The sequence below is a fragment of the Citrus sinensis genome, chromosome 8 (assembly GCF_022201045.2).
Source record: "Citrus sinensis cultivar Valencia sweet orange chromosome 8, DVS_A1.0, whole genome shotgun sequence".
Taxonomy (NCBI): domain Eukaryota; kingdom Viridiplantae; phylum Streptophyta; class Magnoliopsida; order Sapindales; family Rutaceae; genus Citrus; species Citrus sinensis.
In genome coordinates this window covers 22,024,434-22,046,684 of record NC_068563.1, presented here as the reverse complement: position 1 = coordinate 22,046,684, position 22,251 = coordinate 22,024,434, and the positions used below count along the sequence as shown (strand labels likewise).

The following is a 22,251-nucleotide window of genomic DNA, read 5'->3' as shown; positions in this document are numbered from 1 at the left end:
AAGCACCGAACGGTGCTTTTTGTGCATGGTATAAAATGAGCCAACTCACGTGATACACTCATAGCCACCACAACACACGCGCAATAGATCTCACGCGACACACACCTTTTCTCCATTTGCTCTCACAGAAATCTCATTGTTTCTCTTGCCGTGTCTCTCTTTGATCTCCGTTCTCAAACTTTCTCAGGTAGTGGTGCTCGACGTTGGTCTCTGGTTGTGGGTCTCTCGCCGTTGGTCTCTCACCGTGGGTCTGCTCTCTCTCTTCTCTGTCGTCTCTATTCTCAAACTTTCTCAGGCAGTGCTGCTCGGCGTTGGTCTCTGGTCGTGGGTCTCTAGCCATGGGTCTCTCGACGTTGGTCTCTCACCGTGGGTCTGCTCTCTCTCTTCTCTGTCGTCTCTGTTCTCTCGATGTTGAATCCCCCTCCATTCTCATCGTCGATTGCATCTCTCGGCTGGCTTCAACTTTACTCCCTCAGCTTCAGTGGTTGTTAGCTGCCGTAGTCAAATTGTAGAGGTAATGCCAAATATCTGTGAGTTGATTATGAATTTTTGAAAATCCAGTTGATATTGTGAGCAAATGAGACAGTTTTAATTGCACTTGGATTGATGTTGTAGTCGAATTGTATAGGTAATGGTAAATTTTCGTGAGTTGATTATGAATTTTTGAAAATCCAGTTGATATTGTGAGCAAATGAGACAATTATTTTCGACAGTCTTAAGAGATGGCCTTGTGCTGGAGATGGGATTTTGATAGCCTTAGGAGATGGTCTTGTGCTGGAGATGGCATTTTGATAGTCTTAGGAGATAGCCTTGTGCTGGAGATGGCATTTCGATAGTCTTAGGAGATGGCATTGTTTTTAAAATACTAGTTCAGATTAAATTGTTGCTATATTTTGACATAATCCAAAATGATATAGCAACTGCTCCTATGACTTTTCATTATTTGAGAAATTTATATTTGCAGTGTGTTCTATAGTGTGCATGGTTGTGTTCTGATGATAATCCTAAAAAGAAACTTGTATACTGGAAACTTATATAATGTGCATGGTTGTGTTGTATATGCTGTTTATATGCATTATGTGTTGTGACCTTGACAATAATTGTGGGTTATTTTGTATATTGAACAGAATTTGTTCAGTCATTATGTCTTCAAGCACAAACGAAATTCAAACACAACTGAAAGCTTGTGATAAATGCTGCAACAACAATAAGGTCTTGCGAACTTCACGTACAAAAGAAAATCCGAATCGTAAGTTTTGGAAGTGCAAAGGATGTGGGGCTTTTGAATGGGATGATGATTGGAAGAGCAGTGAATGTAATGGTTTTAGAGGGATGGAAGATTGGATTATAAATCAGAATAAAATTGACATATTGTTAGCAGAAGTCCGCAAGTTGGGCCATCAAATCGAATGCTTATCTTTTAAATTTCAATTGCTTGAGCAAGAACTTCAACGAAGACGACAACCAAGTGTTCTTGTAACATACATCCCACAAATAAAGATAACTCTTTTAATATGTATTATATATAGTTATGTAATTAATTAATGTATTATTATCTTCCTTTTTTTTTTTGCGAATTGTATCATGAATGCTTCAATGGATGTAAACAAAAACTAATGTAACATAAACTTTGCAATTAATATTTCTGAGTTCATCCATGTGCATCTACAAAGGAAGTTACTGTTTCTGTAAAGGGCAGAGAAGATTATGCTTATGATTCTCGCTGTCATTTTAATTTGCCTTATCATTTGCATCTTTCTGTCATTTGATCCCCATAACTAGAGTTCAGTAAGTTATGATAATTGCTGCACATTAAAAACACATTCATTTATCCCTCCACCATTCCAGTAGCATACAATTAAAAAATATCAGAATATCATATATCTCTCCACCATTCCAGTAGCACACAATTAAAGAATAACAGATCTGCATCATCTCCCTCAATTCCAGTAGCATACAATTAAAAAATAACAGAATATCATATATCCCTCCACTATTCCAGTATCACACAATTAAAGAATAACACATGCAGCATATCCCTCCACCATTCCACTAGCATATAATTAAAAAATAACACATGCAGCATATCCCTTCACCATTCCAATAGCATGCGGCCAAATAATAACACAGCTGCAGCATATAAATCTAATAAAGGATCATGCATAGAACCAACTAGTGTACACCAATATTCCAATATCACATAGTTAAAAACCACTGATATGTCATTCAAGGAAAAATGTACTATTACAAAAATAAATTCATGTATGAAATCCACAATCTCACATATCATAGCCAAGGGCTTGTATCCGAATATTAATGAGAATAAAACAATAACAATGCTATTCTACGAAATCACTTCGAAACTCCTTATCAACTTCATATTCACTATCTTGCTGAAAGAGTAGCTGCTGAAAATGTCCATGCGGCTAGAATTGTGGTTCCTATTAAACGAAACATTAAATATTTTGCTATAATAAAAGAAAATAAAGTAGATAAGATGAATAAATACTAAATTTATCACCACTTACCTTGCAAGAATTTTGTGTAGGTGTTGGATAAACATTATTCCCAACCATATGATGTAAGCTCATAAGACCCTAAAACAAACATAAATTAAATGAAGCGATAATAAAAAAAAAATCATAACATATACTGTGAAAAACTTACATTACAATAGTCCATAACTCCATGTGGGTACATATTCATATCAACACAACTTCCTTTAGGATTTTGAAATGCCTACAGAGGATCAACAATATATTAGAAAAATGTCTATAATTAAGTAATAAAAATCAACGGCATGCATATGAATTCCATAAAACCTACCGTAACAACATTGTTCTCGTGTGTTGGGATCACAGTCGGCACTTGCTCGTTCACTTGTCCATCCTGCAAAGTCCACAAAACGTACATTTGAACATCATTTATCTCATAAATTATTTAACTTTAATTAAATTGAAAATACATTTTAAAAGTACCTTTGCATTGGAACGTGAGGAATTCATTTTAGATTTTGAAAATTTATTAGATTTTTTTCTTTGACCAGATGGCCGACCTTTATGACGCCGAGCTATTGGATCTCTAACTGTTTCTACTTCCACACTACAACTTCCTTGGCCTGTAACAATAGTTACTTCGTTATCTCCGCAAGGAATTGCCTTTGATAAATCGTCCCATACATTCTCAATCCAATTGAAAACAAGATTAGAGCTTTCAATATCATGTGCAGCCATATTTGCAACCTCCGCGAAAGTAGAACACATTTTCTCATATCATTTTTGCTCATCTGTGCAGCTATGCAGCTCATAACTCGTTTTCACTCTACTATGGCATCTCCACACATCTTTTCTCCATCTTCGTAAAATATACTTTTCTGGAAGTACTTTTATGTCATTGCGGATCATGATTGTAACGACATGCCTACAAAGAATACCTCTAAACTGGAACCTTGAGCAGCTGCAACGTATTTCACCATTTTCTTTTTCTAAATATACTTAAAAAAAGGTTCTCTTTTTACCTTCTCCAACTTTGACATCCTCTCTAACTATATATTCACAACCCATAGAATTGACAAATTCGCAATACATTTTCCCAATCAATTCTTGCTGAAATTCTTGAAATTTTGAAATAGTGTACACATCTCGGACTTGCCTCTCCATTGCATAAGATGTTACACATGGCATTTGTTGGGAAAGACACCTGACATCTTCTTCAACTTCCTTCTGAACTTTATTCTTCAACGCACAATTGTATTGCTCTACAAACTGCTTCAAAGTAGTCTTTGAGTTAACATAACCATCAAAAAATGCATTCATGCTCTCACTGCATTGAGTAGATGACATTCCTGCCCAAAAAGTATTGTTTAGATAACAAGGTACCCAATGATGCCTCTCATCATATAAGCCTCGTAACCATTCGTTATCCCCCAAATCATATTCTACAATCATGTGGTGCCAAGTTTCCTCAAATTTCGCAGCACTCTGAGAATCATAAACAGCACAATGCAACACATTACTTATGTCACGATATTCTTTATGACCCCCTAGCTTCTCTGGAATTTTCTTCATTATATGCCATAAACACCACCGATGTCGAGTATTGGGGAAGACATTCTGAATTGCAACTTTCATTACCCTGTCTTGATCTGTAATAATTCCAATGGGAGCTGAATTAGACATGCAGGATAGCCATGTTCGAAATAACCACGTGAATGTCTCAATATCTTCGTGTGAAATCAATCCACACCCAAACAAAATAGAATGCCCATGATGATTAACTCCTACAAATGGAGCGAACGGCATGTCATACTTATTTGTAAGATACGTGTTGTCAAATGTAACAACGTCTCCAAACTCCTTGTACGCTTCCCTATTCCTTAGCTCGGCCCAAAAAATATTTTTTAATCGTCCCTCATCATCTACTTGCATACTAAAGTAAAACATATTATCTTCTGCTTGCACTTTCATAAAATAGTTTTGAAGAGCAGCAGCATCTCCATTTCCAAGACGTAATCTTCTTTATTTCTGAAGATGATTTCTACAATCTCTTTCTATGAATGTCACATTTTCATGACCGCCAGCCTCAATAACAAGTGATTGATAATTTTTACACAATCTGATTCATGCTCGATCATTTACATCAAGCTTTTTTTTTACATATGTATTGAGGCTACGATTGCACCGAAAATACTTGGATTTGGTTGGAGTGAACAGCACATGGTTGCGTTCAAGATTTAAGTTTCGAATTGTCCACTTTCCATCATCCCCTAAACCAGCTCCCAATCTAGCATTGCAGCTTGTTTTTGCATTAGGTTGGGGCTTTAAAATATTCACAGATTTGCTTCTTGTCTCACCACTTCTCCCACAAGCAAAAGTCACATTTCTAAGAATCCCATCACTATCCTTTCTACTAGTTCTCCTCAAAACCGGAAACCCTTTTCTTTTACCGTACTCTTTGAAGTAAATAAACAAATCAGCATCACTATCGAATGACATCCCAATTATTGGCTCATCGTCCTCCTCAATTTTCTCCAACTCTTCAACTTCGATGTCCTTTTCCATATTCTTTATTTCTACAAAATTGAAATAATTCACATTGACAAAATGAAAGTAACAAAATACAAATAATTCAGCACAACCTTACAAAACTAAACTAACTAATGATAGAAATTGTGAACACAAATTTAATATATACCAGCTGAATCTGCAGCATATATTTATTTATTTCGTGCTTACTATTAACTTTGTAATACACATGAATGTTTGCTGCATCCTGCCTGAGGCTAGACTTGCAAATCAAACTTATAAAATTCTATGCCTGTTGAACATGCTCTAGATCATGTTTTGTTGCATAATCATCCGTAATTACTAGACAATTAAACAACATTCTATAACTCCTAACCCCAAGTTTTAACAGCTAGTCAATATAAATTAACATAATAGCAATTAAGATGTCACAAATTAATTATTAGCACAAAAAAATTCCAGTTAATGAAGGTCTTCAGCTGGCCTACGATTAGAGGCTGCTGAAAGAGAAGAAGCTGCATTATCCATAATTTATAGTTTCATATAAAATAAATGAAGAAGACAATTAGACTGTCACTAACGAAGAAATAGCATACGCTCAAAGTCCGCCAACCTTCTGGTAGGTTCCACGGGGTTCTCAACGTTGCCGTTACAATTCTTGAAGCTGTTAATGCAATAAGGCAGATCTAGCCTTAAGAAGAGAGTGAGGAAAGGGCCTAGCTTCTCAATAAGTCCTTCATATGGCACTGACCATAGTTGCTCGCATCCAATGTATACCTGCAGAAATTGATTGCCGCAATCGACAATGAGTGAAGTCAGTCGCCAAGATGCAACTCAATTCCTCACACAACTAAGAGAATGATATACCGTGAGAGAGAGCCGACGGATTTCACACCGTGAGGAAGAGTCCATGAGTAAAACAAAAAATGCCTTGGGAGAATTAGCTGTTCAGATTTCTAGCTTGAATGAGGAGTGGATTTGATGTGAATGAGAGTGAGAGTGATGCATGCCTGAGATGCGCGTGTAATGTGTTTGTTCAAACAGTAGCCTTTTATATTGCACACAAAACGCACCGTTCGGTGCTTATTGTGGTGCTTATTGTGGGCTGAATATCGGTGCTGTTGTTTAAATCTAGAGAGGTATCACATGCATTTCAATCTGTTTGATTTTAAATTTGGTTGACAAAAATACCCTTGGTACGGGAGGGCGCATTTTTTTATTTGAGTGATGCTATACTTTTTTAAAATACTTGGTTTTATATGCTAGCTGATACGTGATTAGAAGAATTTCATAATTTTAAATTAAAAATAATGAGGGTTAATAATTATCTATCACTGAGCGAATCAAATAGTGACACTTTATTCATCACATTAGTTAATATATAAAACTAAGTATCCAATTAAATGAACATAACATTATTGTTATTTTATAATATAAGAATAATTAGTGTTTAGTAAAATTGATACCTCGTTTGATAGTTTATTTTAAAATTAATATCTATAAATGAAAATTATAAAAGTATTTGGTTATTTGTTTGAAAAATCTAATGCTTGTGGGATCATTTTAATAAAATAACTTATTTTGAAATTATGTTATAAAATTATAAATACGTATAATATTTTTTTAAATGCGATCGTTCAAATAGAGAAAAACAAACAACTATTATTCTTTTGATAAGGGACTACACCTTTTTCTATAATAATTACAATAAGATGTGAAACCTTTCCAAACTCAAATATTTGAAAGCAATAATTTTGTGAAGAAAAAGTGTAAATTGAATATAATTCATTTTCGTGCAAACCAAAAAAAAGTGCCACCAAATATATTTTATTATTTTATATTCTCGTAAAATGAAAATAATTGGTGCAAAATAAAATCAAGGGCACCTTTTTTTCATTTCTATTTTAAGACTAATATCATAATACTCTTTTTTTTTTTTTTAGTTATAACCTACGAACTCTAGACCTCTTATTTCCAAACAACAAATTTTTACCAACTAAATTAATTGACATCCACAAATACAATCCTATAGTTTGATCATAAACATACAAATACAATCTTATAGTTTGATCATAAACATTAATCGTAATATTTATTTATTGAATGATTAATTTCAAATCCAATGTCAACTCGTTTGAATTCTAAAGCATAAACATAAACCTAAAGTTTTTGCAATTTAAGGACAAAATCTTATTCTAATTTTTTATGAGTGTTACAAAATGTGAAAGTGTTATCAAAACGTCTGAAAATAAAAGAAAAGAAAAGAGAAGAAAAGGAAAAAATAAAGATCCTCACTCGGAGGACTAGGATGAATAAATCTTAATTCTCAAGGGGCGCAACCGTCAATCCATCTAAAAGAAAGACTAAAATCGAAAGATCGACCCGTCATTTGCTCTTACCGTTTCAACAATCAACGAAAACAAGCCACGTGTAAAAACCCCATTGGTCTAAGAACCCACACTCGCGCTCTGTACATAACCAACCTTGCATAACGATTTCCTCTACATATCCTTTTGGCCTTTTGCCTTGAGGCTCCATCCCACCATTTTCCTGCTCTCTCTGTACAAACGCAACACAACAAGAATTGAAAAGAAAAGTGAACAAGAATGGCAGGAGAAGCACCAGTGGCGGCAGCAGCGGCAGTAGCAGCAACAACAACAACAAAAACCACAACAACTGGAAGCATTGAGTCTCACAAGAAGAACAGAATCCAAGTCTCTAACACCAAGAAGCCCCTCTTCTTCTATGTTAATCTTGCTAAGGTATATATAACGTCTCTCATCTGGGTTTTTCTTCTTTATGATTCTTTTCATTGTAGAATGATTTGATCTATTTTTTTGTTTTTTTATGAATTATTTTGTGTTGCAAAACCTATTGGTGATCTGGGTTCTATCATTTTGATGTATAAAGTTTAGTGTCGTTGGATCTATATAATAAGTAGTAATGTTTGTGTTTAAGTCATTTTTGTTCTCCAGTTGATTTTCTTTTATGTGTTCTGTGCGTTGATGTGCGACATTTGATCTTTTTTCTTTGTAACGTGTAGTTTTTTTCCTTTCTTCTTTAAGAGATATTGTAGATCTCCTAAAATCATAAAAGATTTTGATTTACTGCCATCATTCTGTTGTTAAGAAAAGGAATTTGCATTGCTTCATTTCATTTGATCTGTTTCTACGAGGCATTGTGCATAAACTTTGATTTGTTTTAGGAAAATCGTATATCATTTGTACATGGCCTGATTGTTGCAATGTTTTCTCGTGTTGTCCTTTTGATGTAGAGGTACATACAACAGCACGATGAGGTCGAGCTTTCTGCATTGGGTATGGGTATGTTTCTTCAAATTCATCTTTCTTTCATTATTCACATCACATTCGAGGTGTTTAGTTTCTCTGCATCAGCGACAAAATAGATTTATATCTGAATTCTATTTGCATAATTTAGTTCCCTGTATAACAAGAAAGCACATTACTGAAGTTACCTTGTACTTGAAATAGTTACAGTGGACTGGAGATCTGATGGGGATTAATTTAAAGGGCTATAACTGTAGGCGTTTATTGTTATTGTTTGGACATGCTGAAACTAGGAGTTATGTTTGATGTTGCCGCGAAGTGGATGAAGTTATGCCCTGTGAAGAGATTCATTAACGTATGCCTCTAGTTGACAAGCCAAGCAGAAGCTAGGAATCCAAAATATCTAATGTATAGTGATCTTCATATTTTTGCTGCCTAAACTTTCAGTCTCTCAATATGGTGATTGATGATGTTGCGACTTAGAGATCGATTGACACTTCATTCAACTTAATTGACTCTACATGCACCATTTAGTTTAAAGTTTAGTCACAGTCAGTTATGGATTTAAGATAAACTGGAAAGTTTTGAAGGCATTAGATACTAGGTCCATGCCCTTGTATAATTCCAAAGATTTGAAAGGGGATTTGTGTCAGGACCAAAGAAGGAAATACAGGAGATGATTCTCTAGGCTGAAAACTTAGACGTAAAACATTCCTGTGATTGTTAATTAATAGTTGAAACTTCCAATGCTTGATAAAATTATCATGCCAGTTTGAGTTTTAGTTCATGAGTTTACACCTCGAAACCAAGTAATTAATTGACACTTTAATGTCTTTTTACAGCAATTACTACTGTTGTCACCATTGCCGAGATTTTGAAGAACAATGGACTGGCTACTGAGAAGAGTAAGAATCCTCCCCGCTTAATGCTCAGCATTGTCTTTAATTTATCTAAGGGTGGCTAATTCGTTAACTCTTCTTGATATACATAAAACAGAAGTCTTAACATCTACCGTGGGCATGAAAGATGAGAACAAAGGACGATTTATTCAGAAGGCCAAGGTAGGTTTGAGTATACTGTTGGTCAATATGCTAGCAAACGTATTAACGACGTAAAAATTTCTCATAACTTTTCTTATAATGGGTAATGACTTGCAGATTGAAATAGTGTTGGGGAAATCCGAAAAATTCGATTCTCTGATGACTGCTTCTGCTCCAGCTCCAGCTCCAGCTCCAGCTTCAGAGGCTGCCACCAAAGACAATGATTGACCAGAAAGATGGGAGCAATGTTGATGTTTCCTTGTTGTAGTTTTGTTCAAAATCTTCTCTTACAGTATGCAAAAGTAGTGATAACTAGGAGGTTGATAGGTATTTTTCTTTCATAAGTTCTGCTACATTGGACATTGGAGCGAAAGAGTAAAGAGGAAGTCCTCTGAAATGATATGGCAACATGGGGTAGTGGCATTTGTCTGCTTCTCTCTAATTACATCCTTTCCCAGAGCTATAGAGATCATATCGTCTCTGTTATCATATTGTCTATCATTGAAATCTGTATGCTTTCAGCTTACTGCACGGTGCTGATTATATTTGAATGGCTAATTAGAAAGAAATTCTGCTGATTTTCTTGCTTGGATATTTTGGTTTCCTTAGTATTTCGCTCATTTGCAAATGGACCATTACTTGCATACAGAGATTCCATCTGTCGTTTGTGAGCAAGAAGCCCTTGCCCAAGCTCTAGATAAGTAGAAGTTGGAACTCCTCACCGTGTCTTTTCATTGCCCTCAAGATATTGAGGATAATTCCACAGCTCCATATTGCTACTAAATCTAGTAGCAACTTGCAACTATCAAAACTTAAGTGCCATGGCCTAAAGCGCTTCATCACTCAAGTCTATCTACGCTGCAATTGGTGTTACTTGTAAAGAGTCTTAATAACATTTTTCATTATAATAATTAATGTTGTATAAGCACATCCTATGATAAGCCATAAGTTTTTATATATTAATAAAAAATGGCGTTGTCTAAAATTAAAAAAAAATTACGAGCATTACAACGTAAATTCGCTCATTCATATTCTCATCCATTTTAGATGTCTATTAAATGCATTATTGAATGCATTTTACATAAACATTTTTTTCTATTGTCAGAGTTTGATTAGAATTTTTTATAGTAGTTTGTCTAAGAAATGTGTGTTTTTTACCGTCCTCAGCAATGGAAATGCTTTTGGTTTTCGAAAATAATTTGGGGGAGTCGCCTATCGTGCAACCGTGATACCGTATAACGGTTTTTGTCTGTATTCGGAGAAGCCGTTGGATGAAAAGTTAGTGCATCTAACGGTTAAAATTAACCAATATTTGTGTTCAGTGAAACCGGGGAAGGCGGTAAGGAAAAGGTAAAATAATCGTTAAGTAATGGACGTGAGGGAAAGAACAAAATTCCGTGAAAAAATAGGAAATAATATTATTTGGATTAAAGGGGTTCCAGTTATCGATCGTACATGAAACAAAAGATAATGAAAAATGAAGATTTGTGTTCTGGGAAAAGGTGGAATATAGATTGCGTAAAGTGTAGAGGAGATATAAGGATTTTTGGGTGAAGACGAGGTAATTTGTTTTATTTTGACGATTGACGGAATAATATGAAATTGGGGTTTGTGTGAGTGGAAGGATTATTGTTATTTCATATAAGTGTGGATCACTGAAGTAGGTTTTGTTTGTAGGCGTTGCAGCGATATTGTCATTTTATGGGAAGTTTGTAAATGTGGACGAAATCTGAGAAAAGTATTTGGTTGGTCTGGTGATGTAGGTTATAGATTTATGATTGAGTGTAAATTGGATATTGCGTCATGGATTATTGGTAAAAAAGATTTGGTTGGGAGGGGGAAAATGGTGGCGAAGAAAAGTTGGATTTGAAATAATCAAAGGGGTTTGAGCAATGGGATAAGCACATGGTAAGCCATAATGTTAATTAGTATGATATTGGAAGTAATTAAAAGATGTATATAGAGGTTAAACATAGGAACATATGTTGATAGTCCAGTGATCTGCAGTGGTTTGAGTTTTTTTATCTGAAAGAGTGAAAATTGACAGGCTGTGCATGTTGCAGATGTGTAATTATATACATTTGGTGGCTTGTTATGTGATGAATGCATCAGAGATGGGAAAAATGGCAAAATCTGTAAGTTTGAACATTTAATGAGGTTTGAATGAGGCATGTAATTTCGTAGTATTTAAAAAAAAATTTGGGACGTGTGTGTGTAATCTGTTCGGTGTGTAGATGTATTATACAATTATCAATTTTATAGTTACTAGAGATGCAAAAAATTGAAAAAATGTTTCATTGAACGGTTAATATTGGAGTTGTTATTTGGAAAAGGGAGGAACTATATAGGTGGAATGCTATGTATTGTGGTGTTACTGAATGTACAGAAACAGAGGAAAGACGAGAGTGATATATTTATGACTGGGGAAAGGAAAGAAATTGATCCGAACACAATTTGGCCCCAGGGCAAATGCAATGCAGGGACAAAGTGCATGCAGGGAATTGATTAAGTTCGGGTGTAGTCCATTAGTTCAGTAGTTGGATAGGGCTTGGATGTTTTGATTTGGTGTAGTTCTTTAATGAAATTTGAGCAATTTTAATTTGTTAGAATGCAAGAATGCTGAATTATGTAAATTTTTTGTCAGTTGATCGATTGTGTGAATGCTGAAATGACAGGGAAGTAGTGAATGAAAAAGTTCGGCAGTATTGGTTAGCTTAGAAGTGTTTGTAGGTGAGATGAGTGTATGGCAATAATGGTAATGAGTATTAATTTAGTGAGGGTTCGTATGTGTGCCTTCATGCAATGGAGCATCTGTGAGTTGGTACAAATTGGTGTAAGAATTGTTTATTGTTTGGTGGATCTGCTTATTAATTACAAACAGGGTTAATATTCAGTTACAAGAAGAACTGTAATGAAGATCAGTAATATCGTGGAAGCACTTTCGAGGCTTTGATGTGTGAGGAAAGTTGTAGAATGAATACATGGTGTTTGTGGATGTATATGGTTGACATGGTAAGTTATATATTAATATTGTTTTACTGTTGCTATGTCTACCTAGGGATAAGAGATAGATTCCTTCTGCTAAAATTTAAGCGGATGGTTGGATGAACGGGATAATGAATGGAAGCAGATAGGATTCGCTCCAATCAATCAGTATGTCCCTGGCTTGTCCTAGAATCTATGGAACCACTGTCAGATAAGGGAGCATGCCTAGAGAAAGAGATTTCCCGGAAGAACTGTCAGGGGATTTGATAGTGAGTTGTGATTTATATTTGCAGGAATTATTAGTTGTGGCTCGTAGTTGTAGAGCAATTCAGAAGATTGCAGATGAAGAACCTACGAGTCGAACTAATATTGGGCCTGTATAGTGATGTTGTTTGACCGTGTAAATTTATGATTGTTTTGAAAGTGAAACAAAAACATTATTGGGCTTACATGGGAGTTGTTGGTCAATCAAATGATCCTGGGGTACACGGCGGAAGTAGTGGCAGTAAAAGTGCTTGCGGAATGGGATGGGTGTGCGGAATAGAAGGAAGGTGATGTAAGGGCTATTGACAAATTTGTGGTGAACTGTTTGGCATTTGGAGGGGATGATAATCTGTTGCAAGAAATGGATATCATGTTATTGTTCTGGTATAACCCATAGGCAGTATTTGCGGAAGAATAAAGCGAGTGTTGAGTGGAAGGTGTAGAGCAGATAAATTACGTTATCTTGTAATACATATCCAGAAATTTCTGATGTAATAAGTATTTGCGACAGCTGAAGAGAGCTGATACATGGTTGTCAAACCCATAGGAGAGACGTGTTTATGTTAATGGTGGTTGTAAGATAAATGAGAGAGAATATAGACTGGCGAAATAATGGGTATCAGTGCATTTGCCAACTACATATGAGATTACGATGGAAAAACATTGCAAAAACGACAATGAATTAAAAGGTTCTAGTAGTAAGAACAGATAAGGGGCATTAGTGAGTAATGGCGATGTTTCCCATCAGGGGACGTTGTTTGACATTATTTTACAAACCAAGGCACCACAAAAGAAACAAACTATTATGGGACAATCACACAGGCGAAAGACGTAGTCTCAAAAACATCAATGGTAGTGGATATCAAAAGTTGATTAATACTGCGGAATTGGTAGAATAACAGTCTTCCCCAACGGCACACTGTGAGTCAGAAGTATCGGATGAGAAACTATCAAAAAGATAATACTATAGTGCAATGTGGGTGAGGCCTAATGGGCAATATTTGATGTTGAGGTCTTGTACCCGATAAAGTGGCGACATCAGAGGCCTGCAGAGAAATGCAATTGCCAAAGTTACGACTAATTAGTAAATTGGAAACTACTTACGAGACTAGTGGATAACATAAAGGATAAAGAGAAAGTGGTGTGTTAGAACTGTAACCAATGAAAATAGATAAACTGAAATCAGAATTAAGCCAAGATTATGCAGTAACAGTAACTAATGGATAGCGACAAAATCCATTGACAATGACAATTATTTATCAGAATGTCACAACCTTGCATCCCATGTAGAAGAGCGACCGCAGAGAAAGAAACAAACATTATTGATATAAAAATTAGGGGTAGAGACAGGTTAAAGTGTGGGTAATGAACAACATATCGGAATAAAACAGGCAAATACATCAATAGTCTATTTGGTATTAAAAGTTTGTTATTACACACAATTAGAAGAAATGCAGAGAAATTGGTGGAAGGAGTTTATAAGCCAAATGGGTTATGTGCAGAGAGCGAAATTTTAACTGAACATGTGGATGAAAACAAAAAACTGTAATATTTAGGGTCATAGTTAATTAAGAAATACAAATGTTAAATTCGTTTATCATAGGGCATAAGGAAAGATTTTAAATGCTTACTTATACTATCATCGCTGCTGGTGGATATCATAATACACATGCCATCCTCTTGACTAGAGTTGGTAAAGGTAGTTTCCTGTGTCCAGTGTTAGCAGTTAAATAAAGTGAATTGAAAGTGCATATGTAATTGTCTCGATGATGAGTTATGGAAAGCAACATACAATTAGTGTAAGAAAAACATTAACCTGTAGGTTGTCCGTAGTAGAGTAGTAGTGATGAAGCGTGTGTTGTAAATCTTTGTTTGACGTGATGTCATTGGGCGGCTGAAGTGTGAGAGGTTGAAGAGCGACAGTCATGGGTGGATGCAAATTGTGACCTGAATGCCACTTCCAAGCATTTTCTTTGGGTAGTTGCATCATGCCCGGCGCATAAGTGGACAGAAAATTTTGAACAGACAATAACTCGTCGACATAATCTTCAACGTTTCCATTGATGTAATGTATTCCGATGCAAGCATGAGGACAGGGAATACCTGAGATTTGCCATAATCCACAAGTGCATGTCATTGCTTCCATGTTTAGGTCATAAGAGGAGGAAAGACTATCAGTAACTTTCAGCAGTGTGCCATGGTCCTGAACGACGCTGAGCCGCTTACCATCAATACAACGATCGTTAATTACATCTCGAACTTTTGGTGGTACTTTCTCCCGGTTCCAGTTCCATACGACCATTCGTCTTTGTTCAAATAGTTCTGATGTTAACCGTGCAATTGCCTCGAATTTTCTTGCAATGTTCATTTCCAAATATGGCTGACAGTAATTGCGAAGTTTTTCGGTAATTGTTAGTGTAATACAAGTGCACTTTACCCATTCAGGCACGCAAAAAAGCGCCCACCTTTTCCAATTTGATTTCTCTAACCAATCATGGCATTCTTTGCTTTGAACACATATCAACTCCATGTATTTAAAGAAAGCTAATGCACTCGTGCTGCGGCAAGCAGCCCAGAATAAGTGGTGAACAACTGCCTTGGGGAATTTATTGACCATTTCGGTGAAGATCCGGTGGCAGCATTGTCTGTACGTGGCATGAGCGAGGTATTCTTCAACAGCATATTCAACATCGTTATCTCCATCGGCCAGTATGCATAGACCCGTACCAGATTCTAAACGCAAAGCATTGTTAATGTTCTTCAAAAAATAAACCCAAGAATCCAGGTCTTCAATTTCAACTTCGCAGAATGCTACAGGCAATATCCCATTATTTCCATCAAGTGCAGCTGCGACTAGCATGACATTATTATATGGATTGTTCATTTTCCATCCATCGACGGCCAGCAGACGTCGACAATGCACCTTGAAGGCATAAGAGGCTCGTTCATAGCACACAAACATCCGCTTGAATCTCTCTCCGCCATCCGATGGCAGTATTTCGGTGTCGACAAGCACGATGTTGTTCCTATCGATTGTTTCCATTTCTTGTTTGAACTGGTTTACCATTGCATAACCGTCTTCGTGATCAATCCCTAGAAGTTGTTTGGCTCTATTTGCTGCACAGAGCACCTTCCATTCTGGGCATTTACAGTCGAAGGTAGCTTCAATCTCATGCGTCGGTGCAATTGTACTGATAGTTGGTTCTTGTTTCCACCGATGAAGAAACATGGTCGAAATCCATTTCGATCGAGGTTGGAATATTGGGCCACGTCAGGGACATTTGTGTTAGGGTGAGAAATCTGTTACGACAAAGGTATTTCCATTTACAACTCTCGCTGCCTTTATTTGCCAGTCACAGCACAGATGAGAACACTCACAACTAACAACATCAGTTCGATTTTCTATAACGCACAAGTTAAACCCTTCACGAATTGCGGACACCTGAAGTGCCTGTCTAAACGCTGTGACATGTTTAAATTTCTGTCCAATATAGAAAATGAGTTTATGATGTTCACTGTGGTCAATTACGAATGTGTCCCCGACATCTTGGCAGTCCGGTTGGTTAGCTGTGAATGTATAGAAAGTCTCCTTTTCATTTTCGGATGTGTAACCTTCTAATAGGTGTCGGTCGTCATTGATGTCTGCCAACCTGTCGCATTCGTCATCGGAGTAGCACCCTATTGGCCAGCGTTTATTTAGTAATATATCCATTGGTTTATCATCTCTAACATGTGCTGTTTCGGTGTTGTTGGTAGGAAATAGTTGTTTGGACACTTTTCTTGTGATTGCTACACCCTTGTCATCCAATATCGTCCCCCGTGTATGAGTTCTTTTGCGACTGCGAATATATTCAGGGGACCAGTTGGAGGATAGACGTTCGTTGGTAGATCCCGTGAATGTCAATTTCTTTTTCTTTTTTGTATCCTTCACTTCGGCTCGCCATTCGTCTTCCATAACTTTAGTGGATCGTCGTAAATTTGGCCGGTCATTCTCAACTCTCCTGCACATTACCACCCGTGGATGGCATGCATTAACATTCAATTTATGAATCATGTTATAACTACTACATGACCAAAAGCATTGCGACATGGCGAGATGCTTCGGTGTCGCAAATTGTTTGTACATTTGGGTGGAATACAAGCTAAGGTGAGATTGTTAAATAATTCTGTTGAAGCATAAACAAATTCATTCATTTTCACAAGTTGTAAATTACATGAAACAGATATTGTGCTATGCTTTTTACCTGGTTTATGCGCTCGAAGCGACATGGTTTATCTTCCACGCCTATTTGGTATGCCTCATGTCATCTGCATTTGAAGATTTGTAGCACTCCTACTTAATGAATGAATTTAAGGCAGCAGACTTAAGGTGGAAATTTCGTTGGTGGCACGTATGTCCGAATCACGTAAAAAAGTTGAATGATATCAAAGCAATTAATTACACCTGAACTCTGGGAGTGGCGCGAAGTCGGTTGATGTTGCCGCCACTTTGACATTTATTGGTTCTTTTGGTTGTCAGCACCATCATCTGACTGCATACTTGCCACATCCATTCATCGCTAACGAAGCTTCGTGTAGTGCTCCCATATCGACCTTTCCGTGTGCAGTCTGTCGTTCGGATTAGTAATAACAACATAATCAAGGAAATGACTTCACTGTGTGTAAAATTGGGCTCAAGTTTAGGAGTCATTTTTCTTTTGGGTCGCAATCCGAAAGATGTTATTTTCAAAGGGCCTATATAAAGCATCCCTATGGGTTGTACTCCGCCTGGGGGGACACTAGCAAGTGCATTTGTGAACGTCCAAATGACGTTGACCATATTAACCCTCTCCGATTGCCTCTTGATGTACCCCACATTTTCTGAACATATTATTGTAAGTAACAACAGTGGCTGCTATAAATGGCATTGGTAACGTTAGATTGTGCGGCCGTTAAATTGGCCTTCAGTATAATATAAGTTTTGACGGATCCATCCATGGCGGAGGTTACATGTGTTTGTTGTGATGAACCAGTATGGATTGACCCGATTTGAAATCGTTCTTTGACAATGTTACGTTCAATAACAAAGTTTTCATGATCCACGCTTTGTATAATATTCGACAATGTATAATTTATGACTACTAAAGTTAATATTTCATACCTTATTTAATTGATCGACGCTTAATAATTTAATCCATATTAATATGAAATCATTACAATTCAAGTAAACCATAACGGGTCTTGTACCTTGCACCTGCTCCATGGTACCCGTCATTTTGTCTATATATGAGTTGCCCATTATATGTAACTGAAAACTTGTTTCAACGCCTCGGATTTATTCTCTTTGGTTTGTAACACTCACATCATTAATGATTTCAAAAGAACTAAATAATGAACGGCTTCATACAAAAATTTGGTTTTTTCTTCATTTGTTTCCTATGTCAATTGAGTAACTGTACTATTATTTTCTGTGACAGGATTATGGCAATAACTTAAAACACATTGTAATACATACAATGTTTTTTATTCTTTGAAATACATAAATAGCAATGTAATATAAAATAAAAAGATTATTGTTATTTAAAATTTTAATGAAGCATATGTGATATTATAGAATTTATACTGTTTGTAACAATATATAAATTAACCAACCATATTACACAATTTGTAGAAACAGTAAAATTTTTTTTATGAATAATAAACTAAATTAATTATTTAACAAAATTTTATTTTTCAATATTAATAACAAATTTTACCGTTGCACCGTAGATGTCTCCCAGCAAATGACAATGTTTTAAAAATTTCATAATACTGACGTAAGGTTTATCATTCAAATATAAATAATGGATGACTCTTCTGCAAGCAAGAGTCACAGCATAGTAGTTTCCCAATAAGAAGGGGTACCGTGTACCCCTTCGACCGTATGAAACCTGTTATTTAAAGTTGAAGCTCAAGACCGCATCGACTTTACCAAATAAATGAGTTCCGGTTATGCACTAAGTTATTGGTTGATGGTGTTGTACCTTCAATGTTTGTTATACAAATTCCATGGGGGCAGCTTTAGTTCACTTGTGGTTCCAATCATCGGATGAAGGAAAGACGACATAAAAGTTTAAGATGTTTTTATTTTCAAAATGGGATAAATATGTGGGCGAAGTGTGGTACCGTGTCACAATCAGGGCCGGCTTTTGAGTATATGGGGCCTTAGGCAAAAAGTTTTTGTAGGGCCTTTTTTATTTTGTCATTTCAATACTCAAAGAAATATAAAATATTAAAAAATTTATTCGACTTTTAACTCTTGAATTTTAATAGTAATAAAAACGATCTTAAAAATTTTCAAAAACCAAACTTAAAGAAAAAGCAAGAAGATATCTTTTTTACTTTCATTAACATTATTACAAAAGTAAACAAACAAATAATTAAAACAATATTTTGTCAAATAGAATATTTTTGTATTTAGAATAGCAGAAAATTGAGATGATAAATTGATTATTAAATATTAGATATGCACTTTGTATTTTAAGAAAAAAAAATTTTTCTTTTTAAAATGAATCAATGAATGTTATAATTCTCTTTGTTAAAAAAAAAAAGAGTAAGAAATCTATTTATCTATTGATTTTTTATACTACAAGGAATTAAAATGAATATTAAAAGTCATATTTTTGGCCTTTTCTTAGGAAAGTTAAAAGGTAAAAAATGTAAATTTTTTTATAGAAAAACTAATAATGCATGAATTAATGACTAAACAATTTTCCCTATTATCTCTATGGAACATTAAGGTTACCAAATATTGATTTTCTATAAATAAATAAAAAATAATTCTTAGTTATGGTATAACTGTTAATTATAAAGATGTCTAATAGGGTTTTCTACAATACATAATTTTTAATAAAAAAAAAGATATTTATTAATTAAAGAACAATTAAGAAATACAAAAAAAAAATGAGGCCTTCAAAAAATATAGGGCCAGAGACAATCGCCTTGCTCGCGTATACTTAAAGTCACCCCTGGTCACAGTTGCATTCAGCTGTTGCCTGTTAGTGGATCCCAGCAATGAATGTGCATCGAACGTCTGAATGCAACAGTAGCGCGGTACCGCAGTTGGACCGTACCTTTATCCGTAAAAATGTCTAATTTAAAGGCTGTGCATCATGTCATGTACCAAACACAGACATACATCCCGAACCCGACTCTTTATATATATGTGTGTATACATAGTTATAAACCTATGCGATAACTCAATATCGAATGGACTTCGTTCTCCGCTCATTATATATTATTGACAAAAGCAGTGTGCATATCTCCCAATAAATACCGTAAATCCAACTATGTGGTCGCGTGGGGATGATAACAGCTAAGTCTCCTTTGCAATACCTATGGAATATTAACAATATTTGTTTCATCTGTTTTCAAACCCTATGCGAAAGGAACATCGGTGGTTTAATCACATTTGTTATTGCACTTCTTATTGTTGCGTAACCAAAAATTTTTTTCCCCGGGACTTATTACTTCAATTGAAACTCTACTCCTTTGTTCGTCTTGGGCCACTGTGCCACATGTACGATTTTAATTGACCCATGTGGACCGTAACATTAATATAAAAAGCCGTTACAGCATGGTCGTTAAAGTAAACAACTTCCCCTCAGGTTTTCATCCGTGGTGCTCAATACATTATCACCACTTTTTCCCCCGCGGAGGGACGTCACCTCGCTCGTTCGTTCTCCAGAAGAAAACAATGATATCAGGTTCGGCAGACTACTGATTGATATATAAGTTTCCGATTTAACGTTGCGATGGAAGTGTGTGCTGTGTTTTTACTATATTTCCATGGTTATTTTCTTTCATATAAATGTTTGTTATTTACAATCGTCGATAATATTCTTAAAATCCATCAGCGACTCGCATGGTCCTAATATTACGGTGTAATTACCCTTAACCTTACATACACAAACGCTTTATTCGGTTTGTTTATCCAACGACTGCCATGAAAACTTGTAAATGCCTGCCTCAGTCCTGGAATATGAGACGACAATCTTGGTATTTCTTAGGTCTGGGGACATGTTCTGTCAATCCTAAATAATAAATTTCGAATTATCTGCAGGTACGAAGCAGATAAGCGCAACATCATGCATTTGCACATTGCCATTAATGCAACTTCTCGAACGTACCAGATTATGTTCACGTCCTCATTTCTTGATGTGTTCATCACGTGGGAGGGGGTTCTATCAAATTTTAATTTTAATGTCGAGCTAAATGAGGCGTCGATTATGTTCGTTTTAGCCCGGGCAATTTACAATCGGCTACACTAGCAAATCTCCGTCTTGAAGGCATTGATAGTAGATGCTACCTCTTATCAACGTCTCTCAGTGTTCTAATGCTGTTTTGCTGCTGTTCAACTCTGGTGGGGGCTTTTTTATATCTCAGATGTTCTTTGGCTATTATGGATAAGGGGTAGCATCTATGTTTTACTTTTTATAGTTCACGCGCCTTGTTTTATACCTTTGTGCGATAACAATTGACTTAAGTTAGCTGACCCCACTTTTGAATGACATTCCCTTTGTCGGAATCCTAATGGTTACAAACAATGCTAAATGAAACACAAAACAACCTGTAACAACGCCATAACCAAAACACAATTATGCAGATGATTTAATCCCCAGTTTCACAATCTGTTCGATTACATATCGGTTAATGCACTTTACATGTGGCAATGTATAATAGCACATACTTTACTATTTCAAACAACAAAATTTAAAAGCATAAACAATTGCACATTGGCGGGGACTTATCAGCTTACTAGGTCCTCCTTAAATACCACCAAAAGTACATCACAACCACTCCTCTTGCCAAAAGGTTTGCCACGATGATCCCAATAAACCACGACGCAATGTGCCACGGACGCAAACGAAACTCTGTTGTCCTATCATGAACGTAGTCACGCACACTGGCCCACTCCTCATTATCCAGCGTCCACCACTGAAAGAACTTACATGTGTCACAGCAAAATAAAAGGCGCCTTGGGTTCTTAGGTGACTCTGAGATGCGTATTGCAGCTCGTCGACGCTCATGACAGTTGCAGTATCAATTTTTTAGTTGAATCCATTTACCCCGGCTCCCACTCCCATTGCTGGTGTAAATACTCGCACATGATGCCATTTATTCTTCTTAAATCGAAATTCCCATGAAGATATCTCAAGCAAGATCGTATAAAGAAGGAAAAGCAATATATAAGTGGTGAAGGTGCTTTACGGAATGTTATCATATGGTCCCCAACGGTAATAAAAGAAACGGTAACTTTAAGTCAACCGAGGGGATGCACAACAAATTATTCCACTCATCCCTTATAGGCGTGCAGTTGCTGTCAATTAATTTGACCAATAGCTACAACGTGGCACCCATATTAATGACAATAAATGCAAAATAGGCGAAGACGAACAACGATTTAATGTATGCGCCGTTTGTGCAGCTGGTATACCCCTGGGAAATTTCCACGCACCTTCTCCATTGCCCAAAAGCATTAAATAACTGCTGCAAGATTTGAATATACTATCACATGTCTCCGAGATTGACAGGTGCGACACCCAATGCACTGTCAATTATTTTATTGAAACCCGATGACTGTATTGGTCAGCAAATCACTGGAAAGTACTTCGTTGTCAGTGTTTGTACACG

General features: G+C 36.1%; 3 protein-coding genes across 3 annotated transcripts; 1 reads left to right on the top strand and 2 right to left on the bottom strand.

Annotated features, from left to right (window-relative positions):
• Positions 1 to 3,494: 3,494 nt before the first annotated feature.
• On the bottom strand, positions 3,495 to 4,427 carry LOC127899402 (protein FAR1-RELATED SEQUENCE 5-like). The gene has a single exon (XM_052432775.1). The coding sequence runs from the start codon at positions 4,425 to 4,427 to the stop codon at positions 3,495 to 3,497; it is 933 nt and encodes a 310-aa protein (XP_052288735.1).
• Positions 4,428 to 7,630: 3,203 nt separating this feature from the next.
• On the top strand, positions 7,631 to 9,579 carry LOC102612104 (uncharacterized protein At2g34160). Its single transcript, XM_006487809.2, has 5 exons — positions 7,631 to 7,786; positions 8,299 to 8,347; positions 9,154 to 9,216; positions 9,308 to 9,372; positions 9,469 to 9,579. The coding sequence occupies exons 1-5, from the start codon at positions 7,631 to 7,633 to the stop codon at positions 9,577 to 9,579; spliced, it is 444 nt and encodes a 147-aa protein (XP_006487872.2).
• Positions 9,580 to 14,374: 4,795 nt separating this feature from the next.
• Positions 14,375 to 15,829, bottom strand: LOC107178276 (uncharacterized). The gene has a single exon (XM_015533184.2). The coding sequence runs from the start codon at positions 15,827 to 15,829 to the stop codon at positions 14,375 to 14,377; it is 1,455 nt and encodes a 484-aa protein (XP_015388670.2).
• Positions 15,830 to 22,251: the final 6,422 nt, after the last annotated feature.